The sequence below is a fragment of the Fonsecaea erecta genome, assembly GCF_001651985.1.
Source record: "Fonsecaea erecta strain CBS 125763 chromosome Unknown Scaff5, whole genome shotgun sequence".
Lineage (NCBI taxonomy): Eukaryota > Fungi > Ascomycota > Eurotiomycetes > Chaetothyriales > Herpotrichiellaceae > Fonsecaea > Fonsecaea erecta.
The window spans coordinates 2,458,541-2,475,454 of NW_017387248.1; the positions used below are offsets into that span (position 1 = coordinate 2,458,541).

Sequence of the window (16,914 nt, forward strand, 5' to 3'; positions counted from 1 at the left end):
ATAGCCGAAAAAGGAATAGTCAGAAGTTGCTGCTTATGCTAACCATCCTAGGCAGGGGTTCTCAGCCTTGTCTACGCAACACCACTTGTTGTGCTTGAGAGAGGGTCGGGCCTGTGCTCGCCAGACGCAGGCTCAACATTTGTCCACTGGTTCCATCTGTTGTTGTTGTTGAATGAATCTCTACGCAGACGCACAAATTGTCACAGCATCAACCTCCTTCCCACCGTCTTTCTCCCCCTGATAGCCAGAAGCTCAAGCCCAGACCCCCATATTTTCTCGGTCTCGGTCCCGACACCCATGCCCCTCTTGCAAGGGCCAATTCCTCTGTCTGCGGCTGTGGCTGTAGTCGGGCTGGATGGATGAAGGGTAGCTCGGACGTGGAGGCTGACTAGGCAGGCAACTTGACGGTTGAGGTAAACACAGCCCCTCGCTGTGCCGCTCACTCACTCACTCACTCGCTGCCTTGAGCGCGAAGGGGAAGAAGGCCAGCTGTTCTGCCACGGATATATGGGCGACCGACCCGCCGCTTCTGCCTTCTGCCGCGCCCGCCGCCGCCCACAGGTCGAATGATGACGCCTTGGCCCGGCGACAGGAGCACGGGGAAGTCGTTGGCGAAAACTCCTCTTGCCCTCGCCTGTGTCCTTCTCCAAGCTGAGATGGATGTGTCGAGGCCTGGTCAACACATTCATTCTCATTCATTTATTCGCTGATTTTGATAGTTCGGTCGAGCAAGCGATATTGCTCGTCTTTTCTACCATTCCGGCGAGGTTTATATCGATGTATCCAAGTATTTATACCATCAATTCGTTTGTCACGACTACTACGTTCCTTTCCAAGTACGAGAGAGTAACTATTTGCAAATGGACCTTGTGTTGAATTACTCCCTCGTTTTCTCTCTTGCTCTTTGGGGTCGTTTTCCGTTTTCCGTGTCGCAACCGTCACCATTTCGACTACGATCTATAATCATACGGAACTTCGTTGGGCTGTAACCTAGCCATAATGAGACAATCAGGTCGCATCGCACCCTTTCGTGTATTGTATTTCGTCCGCCTCTCCGATTCGTCCTCGGTGGACACTGACTCTCGGGCATAGATTTTCAGTGATTCATGCATCCGATGATTCATTTATTTCCCGAAGGTTGTTGGTTCCCAGATAAGTCTAGATAACCCGCCTTGCCCTTTCTTCACTTGGACTGCCGTGATACGCCAGATTTAACACGTTTAGTACCAGTCTGGTCTGGTTTGGGTTGATCAGTCTGGTCGGCCGACCTTCAGCAAAGTCAAGTGCGTTGTAACATATTGGTCGGCCCATGTAGTTCGACGAGTATTGCCCGTTTCTCTGGAGTGGGACTAACTATACGCATAAAATGAATGGGTGCTTTGATACAGAACTCCTGTCCATCGAACTGGTAGCTTCTCCAGACACTAGCTATATAGGGGCCGTAGATTGGGGACGAGGAGGATGACCATGGAGAAGAAAAAGACTTGCCATAGGTTGAGCTGTCTGACAGCCTCGTTCGGCATCAGGCCCAGACGAACATTCCTCCCACCGCTCGTGAATACTGTGTCGCGATCGTCTGAAACCACTGGGATGTGGTATATCCGTGATTCCACCACTCAGAACACCCGTTCCAGAGTGTAACGAAGCAGACAGAGGTGCACACCACAACAACATCCCCATCACCATCCCAATGCGCACTCGCCCTCACCCCGCCCACGAGACTAAAACCTCACCACCTCCCCATTATCACACTTCACCTCCCACGAACCAGGCTCCCCGGGAACAGCGCGGAAGATATTGTCAGGGGAATCATCGACGCCGATCCAGATGGGCACGCCCTCGGTGCCGGCCGTGGGCGAAAACTCGTCGTTCGCCGCCGCGACCAGCGCCTTCACCTTGAGTCTGACGATGCGGGGCGTGGACGCGGGTGCGGGCTGGGCGGAGGAGGCGTCGAGGACCGAGAACTCGATCGTCCGGCTGCCCACGATGCGGATCTTGTGCTCGTGCTCGACACCTCCTTCCACGCCGGGAGCTGCAGGGAAGGTGATGGTTCGAGGGACTTCGTGTTCGTCGTCCCCGCCGGAGCAATAGCAGTAGCAGCTATCTCCATCCGTATCACTGTCAAAGGGGCGTACACAGGTCCACGCTCCGTGCAAGTGGCCTGCTCGGACGATGACGCCTTTTCCAGCAGAGATACACACGGGAAATGGCTTCGGCGTGGCCTCGTGGCCGATGCGTCCGAGGTGGAAGAACACACGACCATTGCCGCTGCTCGGGGCCGGGGCGGTTGGGCCGAACGTCGACATGTCGATTACCCTCGTCGTGGTGGTGGCGGCGATGGGCGCGGACTGGTCGACTTGGGGGACTTTGCGAGACGGGTCGACCGTGTTCATATCGTATGATTTGGATTCTCTTGAGGCTGGTGATGGGACGGCTTGTGGACTGCGACAACTTTCTATGCTGTCTTTCTTTCTCGTTCTCGAATGTTGGCGTGTTTCCGATCGAGAGGAATATTTCTGGGAGGGAGGCGTGGAAGATTGGAAGGGTTTATGACTGTCAGAACAAGAGAATCTTGATGAGCATTCTCGAGAGACAACCCACTAGACCATGAGAGTGTCACGGCTCTTTTCCCCCTTGCCTACGAACAGAGACAGATATAGTCCGCAGGGATTTGGCTTTCGGCAGGCATCCCGTGACAAGCAAACAACCACATCCTGGCCCACCGGGTCACAATCTGGAACAAGGAAAAGCAAAGCAGTGAGGTGGATTGATCAAGCAAACCGAGCCAGCTAGAATGAAAAGACAACGCGTCAATTCGCAAGGACAGGCTGCGAGCCGTATCTCGTGTCCGACGCAGCGTCCTCCCTGACTGCATTGGACGGACGGTGGGGTGCGGCAGATCAATGTCTAACAAAGAAAGAAAAAAAGTCCCAAACACCATGGGTGTAGATGCTGCTTAGTGCTGAATATCCCGTGAACAACGCCCGCCCTGCTTTGCCGGGCTCAAATCGACTGCGACATTTTGGTGAAAATGCAAATTTGGCGTCCAGTTGTCATACTCCACACATCCCGACTCCTCCGGACCTCACGCCCCGGACTAGCTCGAGCAGGCCACTTGCAGCTTCTCCTTTGATCACGCTGCTGGAGAGACCAACACCTCGGAGATGGTCGCGTCGGGTGTCAATATTCCCTTCAATATCCTCTCTGTGAGCACTGGGCGCCGGGCTAGATAGCTGCAAGGGCGTGCTAGGCTTGGTATCTGGAGGATGTGATCCCACGACCGAGGGTTCGGAAGCACAATCTTCATGCGACAGGGGAGGGCTACTGGGAATATTAGACGGTTGCATCTGGCTACGCTGACTGTCGTGCTGTGCGTCGACGTCATGGTTCCATCTCGCCGAGAAGGCTGTCGGGACGATTTCTGGCATGGGCAAGCTGGAGAGATGTTTGACGGTCGGTTTCGGATCCATCGTTGCGCGAGCACGAGCCAGAGCGACTCGGGCCTCTTGAGCGGCTGAACTCTCCGGTGCTGGGCTCTGCCGTACAGTCGACGAAGATCGAGGAGGTGAAGATGGCATAGAGAGCCGCGGTGGAGAAGATGTGACTCGGGGCACTTGAAGACGAGCGAACGGCTTTGTTATCTGATTGGTTTGGATCTTGTACAGGGCGAGCTGTAATCGAGTCCGGAGGGTTTCAGCTTTCTGTGCCGGGATTAGAGCATGCAACAACGAAAGGATGACAGTCGCATCTACCTCGAGCATCATCTGCTTCCTGGCGTCCTCCTCCGTCTGGGGTTTCTGGTCATTGGCCACCACACCATCCTCAATCATTTCCATGTCGTCGTCTTGCGAAGACCGGTTGGTGTCAAAGTCGATCAGGCTGGACATGCTCAAGCTGACTTGAGATCCTTCCTTGGCCAGGTTGGGCCGCAGCGGAGGGACCAGTTGAGATGTGGTTTGGGTGAATGTGACGGCGTGCTACATGTATGACTTAGAAACAATGCGCCAGGTCCTTGAACGCAACGTACCATCTTGTCCAAAGCGTGCTGGCTCGGCTCGTCGTGTATGAGGAATTCGCTTTCGATCTGACACGAATCTTCTTGCGAGGCCCGCAGAGTGGTGGAAGAGGTGGGCAAAGTCGACCTGCCCTGGTCTATCGAGGCTTGCACAGTTACCCCATCCTCTGACCGGGTGTCGCTCAGCAACTCGGTCGTTTGGGACAGAAAGGATGCGGCAACTGTGTCTGGAGACGGCGCCTGCTCTTCACGGTGTACTTCTTCGATCTTCCGTTTCTGACCGGTCCGAGGACTACTCGACGGGGAGTGCTCCGGGGAGAAAGGGCGCATTATAGAGCTGCGTGGTGGCACAGGACTGGCAAGCTGTGAGATTCTGTTTGGCACTTTGGAGGGTTGTTGCTGGATGGGCGCGTTGGGATCTTTGTCACCAAGCACGCGTCGTGCAGGAGACGCCATCCTGGACTCAATAGAGAAGAAACGACTCGCGGTCAATGGGGAGTTCGAGCAGACCGAGCAGGTATCCTGTAATGTTAGAGAAGCACTCTTAGCTGGGGCCAGCACATCACTCACCACAGCAAACAACAGCCACTTCTCTCTATCTCTCTCTCCCCAGGCAGAAGGACACAGCCTACGAGACTTCCTCAGATCAGACAGTCCGTGGGTTGCTTTTGGTGTTCTCTGACAGCGCCGAGCGTGAAATCAGGACGCGATATAGCATACAAGTCGCGGTGTCACGTCCACGCAAGGCGAAGAATGGATACACAACATAGGAAAATGATGCACGGGGCCCCATGTGGCTCCGATGATCAACCAGCAGCCGGATTAATGGGCGTGCGTGGGGTGCTTATGGATCCCTGCCGACGGCTAGCAGGGCTCCGGAGGATCACTGGGACCCCCCGTGACCCCCCAGTGGCTCACCTGCTTCTGGCTTGAAGCCTAACGGCGCCCCGGCGCCAATTGGCGAGCCGCGTCTGGTGGGGAACAGCTCGTGCTTGGGTCTGGGGAAGCTTCGTGAGCCACGCATATGTACCGCAGAAATTCAACCAGTTGCTATTCTTTCTGCACAAGCACTTACATGATCGTATCAAATAGCCTCTCCAATGCCTCATCCATCATCATCCCGTCATACACGTGCTCCCTTTTGAACAATCCTTGCACATCCTCGAATGTCGTATACCCTAGCCTCCTCGCAAGTAGGCCAAATCGCACAGAGAACCATTCGGTCGGCAACTTGGTGGTCACAACATTGCCATTATCCTGATTCTCGGCATCGGTTTGTGGTTTCACCGTCAAATCTGCGATCGGGTTTCGTCCTTGTTGCTTCTTGACCTCCTCCTCGAAGCATGCGCCAATGGCAACGATCCAGAGAAGATCCTGTGCCCGTGTTAGGGCAGTAGAATCGCTGTTCGCTATTCCATCTGATAGAGAATCCCGCATTGACGCCGTTGGATCAAGATCTTTCACCCACTCCAAGAGGGCTGTGTCCATTGCCTTGATCCGGTCCAACATCTCGGCATGTTGAGTTGGTGCTGCGAACCACGGTTGTTTGATGGGGTGGGCTTCAAGGCTGAGATAGATGAAGATTTGCGCCGCAAGGCACAGAGACGAGTCTTGTGGTCGCAGCGGTGTGTTTGGCAATGGCCTTGCGTCGATCTGGTCGGCAGGACTGTGCCAAAGATTCCACAGCCGCATCTTGAGGGCGATTCTGCGGAGAAATGACCACCGGAATATGGGGCTGAGGTGATCCTCATCGGACCAGGTCGTCTGTCTCTTCACCTCTTCAACGGCGACCAGTTCTCTCAATGCAGCCAAGATATCTGGCAGCGTTTGGGGTCCATCCGACTGCTCAGGCAACGGACTCGGGATCCCCTCAGGTTCTCGTGGCAGTGATAGAACATGATGCGCATTCCACGGGCCAGGATCCCACGACGAGGGCTCGATTTCGGTGCGTGTCCCTGTCACGACCGCGATTTTGGCAAAGAAATGCACAATCAACTCCCTGTACACCAAGGGCAATTTGTCGAGGCCACCCAGGAGACGAATGAGCCTCTTTAACGCACAACGGTGCTGAGTGCACTTGTCGTTGCCTGTTCGAACGGACTCGGAGTACTCGGCACTCGCCAGCGGCCAGATGGTCTGCAAGATCAGCAAGAGTTGGTCGTAGGAGTAGTCCAGGTTGTCGATTAGGTCTCGCAGGCATTGGAAGCCGTTGACGGAATATTGCATCGAGATCTGCCGATGGTGGTCAGCCTTCTCGGGCTGTGCGATGGCCATGAGGTTGTAGACGTAGGCCAGCAGACAGTTGAGAGGAGCCGCGTGTTCGAAATACTTGGTATACATGACCGAGTGTGCCCGGTACAGACTCCCTCCTTCCCGGCACGCCTCGAGTTCGTCGGGCCAATTTATTGCATATGTGAATGAGCGAACGTAGGCGAGGATGTCGTGGCAGTGGGCGGTGACGGGAACAGGCATGGAATCAAAGGGGTCAGACGTTCCATTCCCGACGAGAGCATGGGGATTGGGAGTCGTCGTCGGCGACGCAGGTGCACCGATCGAGTTCTGGACACTACCCGTTGGTTCAGCACGACCTTCTGGAGCAGGTCGGCTGTTTTGATCCCCTGTCTTTCTGGTTTTCTTTCGCCTGTTTGGCCGGGCAAAGGACGCTGCCCGTAATGCCAAAGCGCGGACCTCCTGGCGATCTCGTGTCCCTTGGAAGTTGCCGGGGGTTTTGGTGCTCATGAACAGCACGCGCTTCGAGGGTGGCGTCGCCGTCATGGTCATGGTCATGGTCATGGTCATGGTCATGGTCACGGTCAACTGCTTCGCCATCGGAGCCGTGTGGAGGAAAGCACAAAGCCGAGTATCGCCGGCGTCATGGTCGTAATCTGACTCTCGAGGTCCGCCCGTCAATACGACCACGCCAACCTTTTTTTCCCTTGAGGCTCCTGGGAAACCGTCTGAGAACCAGGTTTAGGGCTTACTCAAGACTCTCCCGACTCTCCTAATGCTTTACATAATGCTGCAGCTGCATGTGATCTGACTCGAAGCCGGCCTAGTCAAGTCCTCCGTCGGCCAATACGAGTACTCTGCACCTGGTGGGCCACAACCACAACATCGATCAACAAATCGAATTATGGCCGCAACTCTCGGCATCCCTGTCCCTTGCTGCTGGCCTGGCTGCCAGGAGCGAATTACACTTAACAGTCTCTCTCGTCATATTGAATCCCAGCACGGTGTCAAGGATGGCTTCGGCTGCGACTATTGCGGATTTGCACGTGCCACAGAAGACGCTGTACGCTCTCATCTTGCAAATTCGCACGAAAGCCAAGGGAAAATACGTCAAGCTGCCCAAGCATTATCATGCATCTATGGCGGTGTCGTCTTGCAGTACACGAGAACCGCTCTTATTCAACATCTGCGCAACTGCCATTCTGTCATTATCAACTTGGAAGTTCCGTGCATCAGGAGTCGATATGCTGAAATCCTGCGTGAAAAATCCCAAGGTACCGTGCCTGCGCTTTTGACCGACGATCAAGACTCGTTTAGCTTTGCGACTGGCGAGCCGCAAGATCTTCCCTGCGACGTGATGGCTCAGAAAATCTGCGGAGACTTTTCATGGAATGTATCGAAGGAAATTCCATCGAGCACATTGAGAAGATCCTGGAGATGTACGCAACAAGAAGTGCCATGGAAATCAAAATACCGCTTGCAGAAGGAATTGTCACTTGACACAGGCATCAATACCAATATAGTTCATGCGACACAAATGGCCCGTGGTTGGCGGTGCGAAGTGCCTCAGTGCGGAGCAACCTTTGATCAAGTCTTCATGGTCGGCTTGCATCTTCATGCGCATGGCACGACGCATCTGAAAGAATTGGTACTGCGGCGAGTCTCCCTGCTCCCTTGGCGGAGAGAGTCTTCGACGACCGGGAGGCCCTTGACGCTCATATCGCTCAAGAGCATACGATGTCAAACTGGCTTCCTAGCAGCTCGTCGCCGTCTCCTGTGTGATCAACGAAAATGGCGTCACAAATAGTCAGTTCGAGGTCAGCTTTGGAATCTGGCGTATTCTGATCCAAAAAGCTTCCAAGGAGCCCGGAGGATTCGGAGGCGTCCCAGGAAATCGGCCCCCATTTCACGCCAAGACGCCAATGGAGACAGTACGGATTTTGGTTGAAGCTAGTCTAAAGCCCGATTGTTTATGGGTTGAATACTGGATCAGGTTTGTCGACCTCCAATGCATGAAGGTCTTAATAAAACAGGCTGGAGAATCTGAAGAATTGATTCTACCCCCTCCTTCGAGTTGTTGGACCGTGGTACAAGACCTTTGCCGCTGTCTCCTGGGACGTGGAAAGCTGACTTTATTAACCACACTGCTTAACCAATCTAACAGAACTGTTAGGACTCGCCTCGTATCAGCTAGGTAGGGTGTTGAGGCTCACTAGGCTGATGGATCCCTACAGTCTGTATTTGCTACGACTGCACTATTCGAGCCCAGACACCGGCACCCTCTACCAGCTCCTAGAGAACTGGATTTACAAGTACGGACCACTCGAGGCGAGAGGAGGCGTCCCCGGCTGACCCCAGCGTCGATATCGTGGGTATCTTCTGTTTAAATGAACGTTGGCAACCTGCTTTCTAAATTTTGGGCTCAAGCCTTGTGTCCGGTACTGCCTGCTCGTCTTGAGCCAGCTAACTAAAACCCTTTGTACATACGACTTTGCCACGTTACACCTTGGTTACCTATCATGTCGGGTGCCCAGTTTCTTGATTCCCTAGTCCATCACACAATTGAGCTGCTATGCTGCTGAGCATCTTCTCCGATTCCTCAATCGCCCGAATGGTATGCATTGCCGGTGGATTCATGACTATAGACTTTTGCTGTAATTTCCACTCATTGTCACCTGAGGACTTCGTCGAGGATGAGACGGTCCTATCAGCCCTTGTCCCTCTCTGTTCGCCAAGAGGCAAAAAAACCCAAAATGCCCTCGACAAGAATTGAACTTGTGATCTTCGCATCAATTGTATATTGCGCTTGCGCAATACAAGTGCGACGCGTTACCACTGCGCCACGGGGGCCTTGGAGTGAGTTCACAAATGCAACTTCTTCGGCGTACGAAACCGCGAAGTTTTGGGACCTTTTTGTCTTGTCTTTATCATATCAAGAACATACAATCGAGCTGACAAAGCTGAGTAATAAGGAGTTGAGCGATCCACAGCTTAAGCTTCATTTCCAGAGTCACGTGGGGAGCCACAAACGGTCACAGACTTGGAGGAAGGACTCTTCACACGAGGTCTTCAACAACGGCAATGCAACTGGGCCTACAGGGAATGGCAGAGTCTCTGACAAGGAAACACAGCAGCTTTACGGAATATAGATCAAGGATGAATTCAGCAAAAAATACCATCTAGTCAGAACTTCACGTGCATGTATGCTCATTCTTCATTGTTAATTCCCGCTCGTAGGTCAAAAGTTCATAATCTCATAAACAGAGAAACCAGGGCCGGCCTTTCAAACACCCGCCGGTCCATCGACCATCTGCTGACAAGGCTGTCCTAGTCTCCTTCAAATCTGTCTCGTCTGTGTGCATGTGTCGCGTCGATATGATTGCCCCGGGACATCGCTAGCGCTTCTGAATTGTCTGACGGCAATCAGTACTCCCTCATGCGGGCTTTGTGAGCTCCAATCGGTATCTTCAAACACTGATATCATCAAGTCTGTTGATCTTGTGCTGGCCCCAATGAAAACTTCCAAGAGCAAATCGCTTTTCTTCCGTCTCTCTGCTCATGCAAATCGCTATCTTGATCAACCAAAAATGCCGCGCGAGGCTTTCCCATGCAAGTTCTCGCCCATAGCTCGCCCATTTTCTCCACTCCAGATTTTCAAATGTGATTCGCTGGGAATCTGTCCTGTCAACGCCGTGGCACAAAGAACCCGGACCAATGCATCCCAAAACTGATGCTCGCCTCGCAAAATCATTCAAAAGACTATACTCGAATCGGTTGCGGTATCAAGCAAATGGATCATCCCTTGGTTGCGAATTAGCCATTTGTCGCGGGAAATGGGGCGTATGAAAAGTATTAAACATGGCCAGTCGTTCTCCAATGCTCAACCCGTTGTGTCCATGACTTGGTGTCGTGGCAAACGCGCTCGTACTGATGAAAGGGTCACTCAAACTCGGGACGTGTCGGGGGTTTTTGGTGCGGTAGCTTCGCTTGTTAGGATCCAGCTCGAATGGGCTGCCTAGTCGCTTCTGGGTCGAATCCGGCTCGGGCGGGGCGAGCCCACCAGAACTCGACCGCACATTGGGTTTTGCCAAAGCAGTCAAAGAGGCGGGCAACGGTGGGACGGGCGGAATTCCATCAGCGCCCGGGAACTGAGAGGTGGGTGGAGTAAAGAGCCGCTCGACGTGTTCTCTGTTGTTTACTGCCCCCAACGTCGCACCGCGATTTCGAACTCGGATTCGCCGCTGATTGAGATCTCCTGCTCCCGTGAAAACCAGCTCCGGCCGAGCTTGTGGCTCAGGCTCAAACACAGTCGGGACAGGCAGTCGATTGAGGTCGACATTGAGCTTTTCAATGTTGCTCCCACTGGGACTCAACTCGTCCTCGAGGTTGTGCTGAGCTCGTCGTTTGTTGACATTGAGGGAGCTCTCCGACTCGAGCTTGAACGGAGAGAGCAGCCGTGTCCCGGTAGCGTGAACAGTGTCAAAGTGATGGTGGCTAATGTGGCGCCGGTGCTGGGTGTTGGAGTTACCCGATCCATTCCAAGTACTGTAATTGAATGGCGAAGCCAAGCGGGGAATATTGCTGGCGACTTGTAATTTTTCAGGCTGCGACTGGATCCCTAAACCGGCAGGGGTGGAGAGCGACATGGTCTCGGAGGAGGCGTTGACCGGGGTATTGAACCAGTCATCCGACATCTGTTGGGTTGGAGGCGACTCTCCCGTCACCAGCTGCGCCAGAGGGGCAGTTGCGCCACTAGCAACGAGCGATATCCCTAGTTCCCGGGTGGCATAGGTGGTGGATGCTTGCGGGTCTTGATTGGAAACCGATTGAGACACTCGAGAAGACGGTCGGCGCGGGAACTGTTCATGGAAGGGGGACGGGCTCCTAGATTCACGCAATCGCTGATAGTGGGCAGTGATGGTGAACTTCTCCTTGCACAATTGTTTCAGTCGCCTCCTCGTGGCTGATTCTGAAGGCCAAGCACCCCTTGCGTCGTTGTGGTCGGTCCGCAGAAAGTCATTGGGTTCTGGCGTCTTGTCTCTGGCAGTAATCCGGGTCTCGATGACATTTCGTATCTTGTATCGTCGAATGAGAGGTTTGTTGACCCTGGAAGCTCGGGGCCAAGTCTCTTTCGCTCTCCGTGCCACGCGATGACAAACGCCCGTCGGAGGGATGCTGCCTGGCACCGTCTTGAATGGAGTCACGGTCGGATCCGCCAGATACATTTGGTAGACGTTGAAGAGATGGTTATCCATTTCAATACTCCATGGAACATTGGCTTTGGACAGCATGGTGTTGATCTTGAGCTTCTTGTTCTTTCTCGACGGCGTGTCCGGGATGATGTTAACCTTTGTCGGTGAGAAGGGGTCATGGGACTCGTTCTCAGGGCTTGTAGCGCTGCCATCGAACGAGGTAGGCCGCGTGGTGAATGTGTCCTCGGACGATGTGAAGGACGAGTCCGACCGGAGCGAGCATTCTGACGCGGACCTGTGCATATCCCAAGCACCGCTCTTGTAATCTGGCAGAACGATCTTGGTCTGAGCAATGGGCGTCCGTGGAAGCTGGGAGTCTCTCAACGCAGACAGCCTCAATCTCTCGCTGGGGGAGGGATCGGTGATACTGTGGTTGTAGATGGGTCTACCCAAGTGACCGTGCAATTCAATCGACGGCAGAGCAAAGTCGGCATCCACAAATTCAGGTTCCTTTGGTAGCGAGTGAGTACTGGAGGGAACGGGAATGTCAGAAGCAAAGAGCGTTGCTGGCAGGGCGTTGTTACGCGCCTGGAAGTTGTCCATTCGAATTCGCGACCGGCGCAAACGACAAGTGGAATGATGGGGCGGTGGAGGCAATTTCAGCTCCGCAAATGTCTGATCTGGAGTTTTCGGGTCGTCGCCGCCATCGAGGCTCAAAGGCGCGAAGTTCCGAGGCAGAGTGATAGACATGTGTGGTCTGCGCGGTGCGGACGACGACAAGAGTGTCGGTGAGGGATCGCGGTCGGCCATGGTGTTGGTTGTATGTGTTCTGCGCGCACGCTGACCTTCCTGCAATCTGATGTTCGGCGCGATATATACAAGCAAGCGCAGAGACCCGACCGATGCAGCCCTGTCGAGGATATCAAGAGTGGTTTTCTTCACGGGTTCATGCTGTGTACGCGCGTTGGGACGGCTATGCGGTTATGCGGTCGGTCACGCGGACGAGAGTCGATTCTGAAGGCGCCACGGCGGCTGCTGCAGGCTGGATCGTGTGCAGTTCGTATGAGCCAGGGCTATACAGAGCACGGCGGGAGAAGGACAAGCGACTCGAAATGATGTTGGGTGGTGCTTTGCGACAGCAGCAAAGCGTGTTGGAACGCGCAGACGTTCTGAGTCGGCAGATCGCAGCTGGGAAAAACGTGGCAGTACGGAGGTACAGGCAAGGCGTGTATGAAGTCGAGGAAATAACGGTGGCTGGGGGAAAACTAGTAGGGAGAAATTGGCGAGACCAGTGGTTATGGGTCGATACGACCAGGGTGCAGATAGAAAGTCGAACGGCGTGATGGGCTTTGGAACCGACGTGTGGAAAAGTGAGAGGGACGTTTGTAGATGTTCAAACAGGAGAGAAATATTTGTTTACACTGTTGACGTGATATGATGGCGATATGGATGACGGTCGGGTTGGTTGTTTGGTGGTGGTGCGAGGATTGGAATGTTGGAAGCGGGCGGGTGACCTTTTGTCTGGGAGGGAGAGGGCAAGGAGAAATGGACGAAAGCCACCAAATGCCCCAGAAAGGGTTTGGGGGCGTCGCACCTGGTTCAGGGTCCCTATGTAGGCGTCAAGTTCTGGGCGCCGGGCTCCGATACCAGACCCAGTTCCCAGTGCAGTGGAGAGAGCCAGACAGGGAAGAAGGGGCACAGTGGACTCGGGGAAGAGGGGTGCAGAACAGAAAGGGGGCTCGTGCACCCAAGGGTAGGGGGGACAATAGGCACCTAGGTAGGGAGTGGTTAAGCTGCCCAGGGCTGCCGAACCCCCCAAAAACAAGACAGCCGCACCCGCCGCCGCCGCTAGGAGCTAACAGGCGGGAGAAGAGAAAAAGAAGACGAATAATGAGAGAAAGAGGAAAAATGAAGAGGAAGAGGAACTCGGCGATAGGGAGAGAGAGGTCGAATTATTCTTATTATCCATTTCGACGGAGCCACTAGCTGAGCAGAACACAGGCAATTACGTGTTGATGGACAAACAGCCAGATGAGCAGCGCGTGCAGTAGCAGTAACGTTAGGGCTCGTAGTCGTAGTTGATTCTCGTGAGTCGTCAGTGTGTCTTACCTGCAACGGGCGATGGGGGGTGCCGGACGAAGGAGCTGCTCTACGGACTCGATCACTACTGCAAAGCTACGACTCTCACTGCCGTTTCTGGTCCGTTATCAACCACTCCTTTCTCCTCGTTTCTTGTGAGTGCTCGCTTCACTTTGTTCGGTTATGCTCCAGGTGCAGCCATCTTCTCCATTTTGTCCATCATGTTGCAAAAGCACAGACTCGCGTGTGTTCAATGTTCATCCCACCCGTCTCCATCCGTGTCCCGTCCTCCTCCACTTTTCCATGGTTGCCACCAAGGTTCTCCGTACTCCGCGATGTTGGATCTACTTGTGCCCTTGGGACTGAGCAACAATGGGATGATGGATGATGTTGGTCGTGTGCCGTTGCATTGTGCGTGTGTGTGTGTCTGTGTGTGTGGGCCGCAAAGGAAAAACCCACTTGACGCGTCTGGGTCCAGCAGACGCGAGATCAACGCGTTGGTGACGCTAAATACGCGAGCCGAATCCAAGTGGGTCTCTTTCCATCAATGAGATGCCATCGTCGCCGTCCTCGTATTTGTCGCTGATGCCACCTCGAAAACGCCAGACTGCGCTCCGTTGATCCACTCAGTACCACCATCCTCGTTCTACTCGTTGTCCGACCATCGGTTCGTCTGGCTTGTGCTGAAGGAACCTGTTGGGCCGAGTCCAAACACTGAAGTTACCTGTGCAACCCTCGGTCCATGGACATCCAATGCTGGGTTGTTACCAGGTAGCCAGCTATTTTCGTTTACATACCAAAGAACCAAATAAACAAACGTTCCTGCTCGCCACAAAGTATGTATGCATGTTGTGGAGGAGTGTCCACCGCCCCCCCCCCACTGGCGATCCAAGGAAAAAGCAAACTATCCGTTTGTTTCAACTTGTTTCTGATGCCCTCACGTCGAGGCGACAATCAAACCAAAGTCAACAGAACGGGCAATCAATTGTCAAGCATCCCTTGCTCGACCTGTCAAGGACAAAAAGCCATTCTCTCGCACCTGACAGGTTACACGACGAAACATTCAAAACCTTCATTGCCATGACGGGGACATTCGACGACGTCAGCATTCCACGACAAAGTCATATCCAAATGGTAAGTTTTCTTGGTTTTAAGGCCCGTGATCCTTTTTCAAACCAGTCAGCCCGGGCCTGACGTGGGCAAGGAACCCTATTTCGATGAATGTGGTCCCTGGATCGTTGCAACACTCCAGCCTACCTTGAGATCCCGTCTTGTGGTTCCCGTGTCAGCTGGAGCCTAGACAAACCATGACTACCGTGCAGTCTCGATGATACCATTTCTCGGTTGACGGAAGAGGATATCCGCCAGGCGAGAAAGATGCTCGATGGATGTCCAAGCCTGAGGGTACACGTCCCACTACAAAACCAAGCAGATATCGGTGGGGTTTAGACTTCAACATCTGCGACATGCATGAAATGGCGATCGAAAGAATGCACTATCGTCACGTCTTTGTTTATTGATTCCATGTACAGTTATCATCCCTGGCTGGACCCTGACTGTGAACTCGGTCTATCACGTCCCTGTGTGTCCCGTAACCTAATGCCATACACGGTCCCCATATGCACAACATCTTCCGGCCGGTTGTTTCAGGCTCTCCACGTTGACGCCACCCTGCCCGCCTGCTCGGAATGCTGCATCGTATAGGTCTGGGTTGGTACCTTCGCACCGATCCCGTTCCGCCGGTACCCGTCTTCCCAACTACCAACCAACGCGCGGATCGCCTCTTCAGCGACCATCACGCCGCGATTGATATCCTCTAAGCCCGTCCAGCCCGGCACGTGCAGGAACGCCACCTTGCCGACGCGCTCTAGCGCCAGGTCTGAGTCGGACGGAGAGGGACCAGAACCAGAAGAGGGGGAGATCGATGATGAAATCGACTCAGCTTCCTTGTCCTCGGCGGCTTGCTGATCCTTTCTGTCGACATCATCGTCATCCTCCCTCCGCCTCTGCGCGTCCAACCATCTCCGACTCAAGCTCTCGAACAGGGCATACTCGCAGAGGAACCGTCCTGCGTCGCACGACAGCTTGACGATGGCTTTTCTCCGATGCTCGTCTGCCTTGGTCGATGACACCGGCACATTACTTGTCCCCCACATCAAGTTCATGGGTATGTTCGCTCGTCCGAGAGGAATGAGTGGTGCAGGTCGCGAGGCTGGCAGCTGAGCCTCGTTCTCTCCCTTTCCTGCAGTTTCCGACAGTGCTTTCTCCATCTCCCCTGATCCCAAGAATCCTCGCTCTCTCAGTCCCATCTGGACCCCGTCCTCCCACCGGGCCAGCACGTCGACCTCGTCCCATCCGACGTATAGCACCTCCGGGATGCCCTCGTTCCTCCACCGACTCTCACCCCACGTGAAGCCGTCGCAGTCGTCGACGTCCTTGATGCGGTAGTGGTCCCGATGCCCACGGGTTTCGAGTGAGTAGCAGTCGCGCCCGCCGGCCATGCCGATGTGCAGGATGAAATCGGGATTGTGGGTCGTGATGAGAGTGGGTACAGTGGTGGAGACGGTGGAGTAGGAGACTCGGATGGCAGAGGGATAGACGATCAACTTGATCTTGTAGTCTGGCGACTTCTGCCCGGAGAGAGTAGACGGCGAGGGTAAAAGCTCCTCGGGCAGTGCCGAGGCGATCAACCAGGAGGGATTTATGAGGAACGATTTAAACGGCTGAATAGAGAGGTTGACTATTAGCATGGGCTTCAATGGAGGACAGAGGAATGGGTAGGCGAAAGCACAAAATCAGACATCCTTCTTCTGCAATGGCTTGCCTCCGTCAAGGCACTAGACCACGATCACGTAACCCAAGCATCTTCTCCCACAGCAACTGGACCTCAGGATATCTCCCACTTTTGCTTCCTCTTCTTTACGCATCCCAAGATACCGGACTAGGATCAAATCGCGATCGCGAGAGGAGGGGTAGGTATGTAGACAGAAGAAGGGACACTCACCCCGAAGCCCGTCACGAGCACCTTGACCTCCCTCAGCGGCGGCGCCGCATCCGCCTCGACCTGGCCGTCGACGGCGGCACGGCCGTCCTGCAGGAGCGGGTCGGGCGTCGGAGGACCGGCGTCGCCCATGATGCCCACTTAGTGTTGAGACGCGGTGAGAGGGGGTTTGTTTATGTATTAACGGATGAGATATTGTATCTTTTGTGTCCTTCGTGTGAATCAGGCGGGACCCTCGACGTTACCGGCGCGGGGGGATGACGATGGCTCGCTTCGGTCTTTTGTTGTCCGGGGGGCGGGCAGGGCACGAGATCTCGAGTCTCACCGGTCGGAGGTACACCAGCACACACACATAGATATAGACGGAGAAGGAGAGGGTTTAATTAGGAGGGGATGGA

General features: G+C 54.3%; 5 protein-coding genes across 5 annotated transcripts; all 5 read right to left on the reverse strand.

Annotated features, from left to right (window-relative positions):
• Positions 1-1,721: 1,721 nt before the first annotated feature.
• On the reverse strand, positions 1,722-2,393 carry AYL99_06951 (hypothetical protein; the record flags this gene model as incomplete). The annotated part of the gene is made up of 1 exon (XM_018838460.1): positions 1,722-2,393. One exon carries the CDS (start codon positions 2,391-2,393, stop codon positions 1,722-1,724), a length of 672 nt encoding a protein of 223 aa, XP_018693020.1.
• A 660-nt stretch (positions 2,394-3,053) lies between these two features.
• On the reverse strand, positions 3,054-4,471 carry AYL99_06952 (hypothetical protein; the record flags this gene model as incomplete). Its single annotated transcript, XM_018838461.1, has 2 exons — positions 3,054-3,977; positions 4,028-4,471. 2 exons carry the CDS (start codon positions 4,469-4,471, stop codon positions 3,054-3,056), a joined length of 1,368 nt encoding a protein of 455 aa, XP_018693021.1.
• A 615-nt stretch (positions 4,472-5,086) lies between these two features.
• On the reverse strand, positions 5,087-6,844 carry AYL99_06953 (hypothetical protein; the record flags this gene model as incomplete). Its single annotated transcript, XM_018838462.1, has 1 exon — positions 5,087-6,844. The coding sequence occupies one exon, from the start codon at positions 6,842-6,844 to the stop codon at positions 5,087-5,089; it is 1,758 nt and encodes a 585-aa protein (XP_018693022.1).
• Positions 6,845-10,026: 3,182 nt separating this feature from the next.
• Positions 10,027-12,246, reverse strand: AYL99_06954 (hypothetical protein; the record flags this gene model as incomplete). Its single annotated transcript, XM_018838463.1, has 1 exon — positions 10,027-12,246. The coding sequence occupies one exon, from the start codon at positions 12,244-12,246 to the stop codon at positions 10,027-10,029; it is 2,220 nt and encodes a 739-aa protein (XP_018693023.1).
• Positions 12,247-15,161: 2,915 nt separating this feature from the next.
• Positions 15,162-16,648, reverse strand: AYL99_06955 (hypothetical protein; the record flags this gene model as incomplete). Its single annotated transcript, XM_018838464.1, has 2 exons — positions 15,162-16,238; positions 16,520-16,648. The coding sequence occupies 2 exons, from the start codon at positions 16,646-16,648 to the stop codon at positions 15,162-15,164; spliced, it is 1,206 nt and encodes a 401-aa protein (XP_018693024.1).
• Between the last annotated feature and the right edge of the window lie 266 nt (positions 16,649-16,914).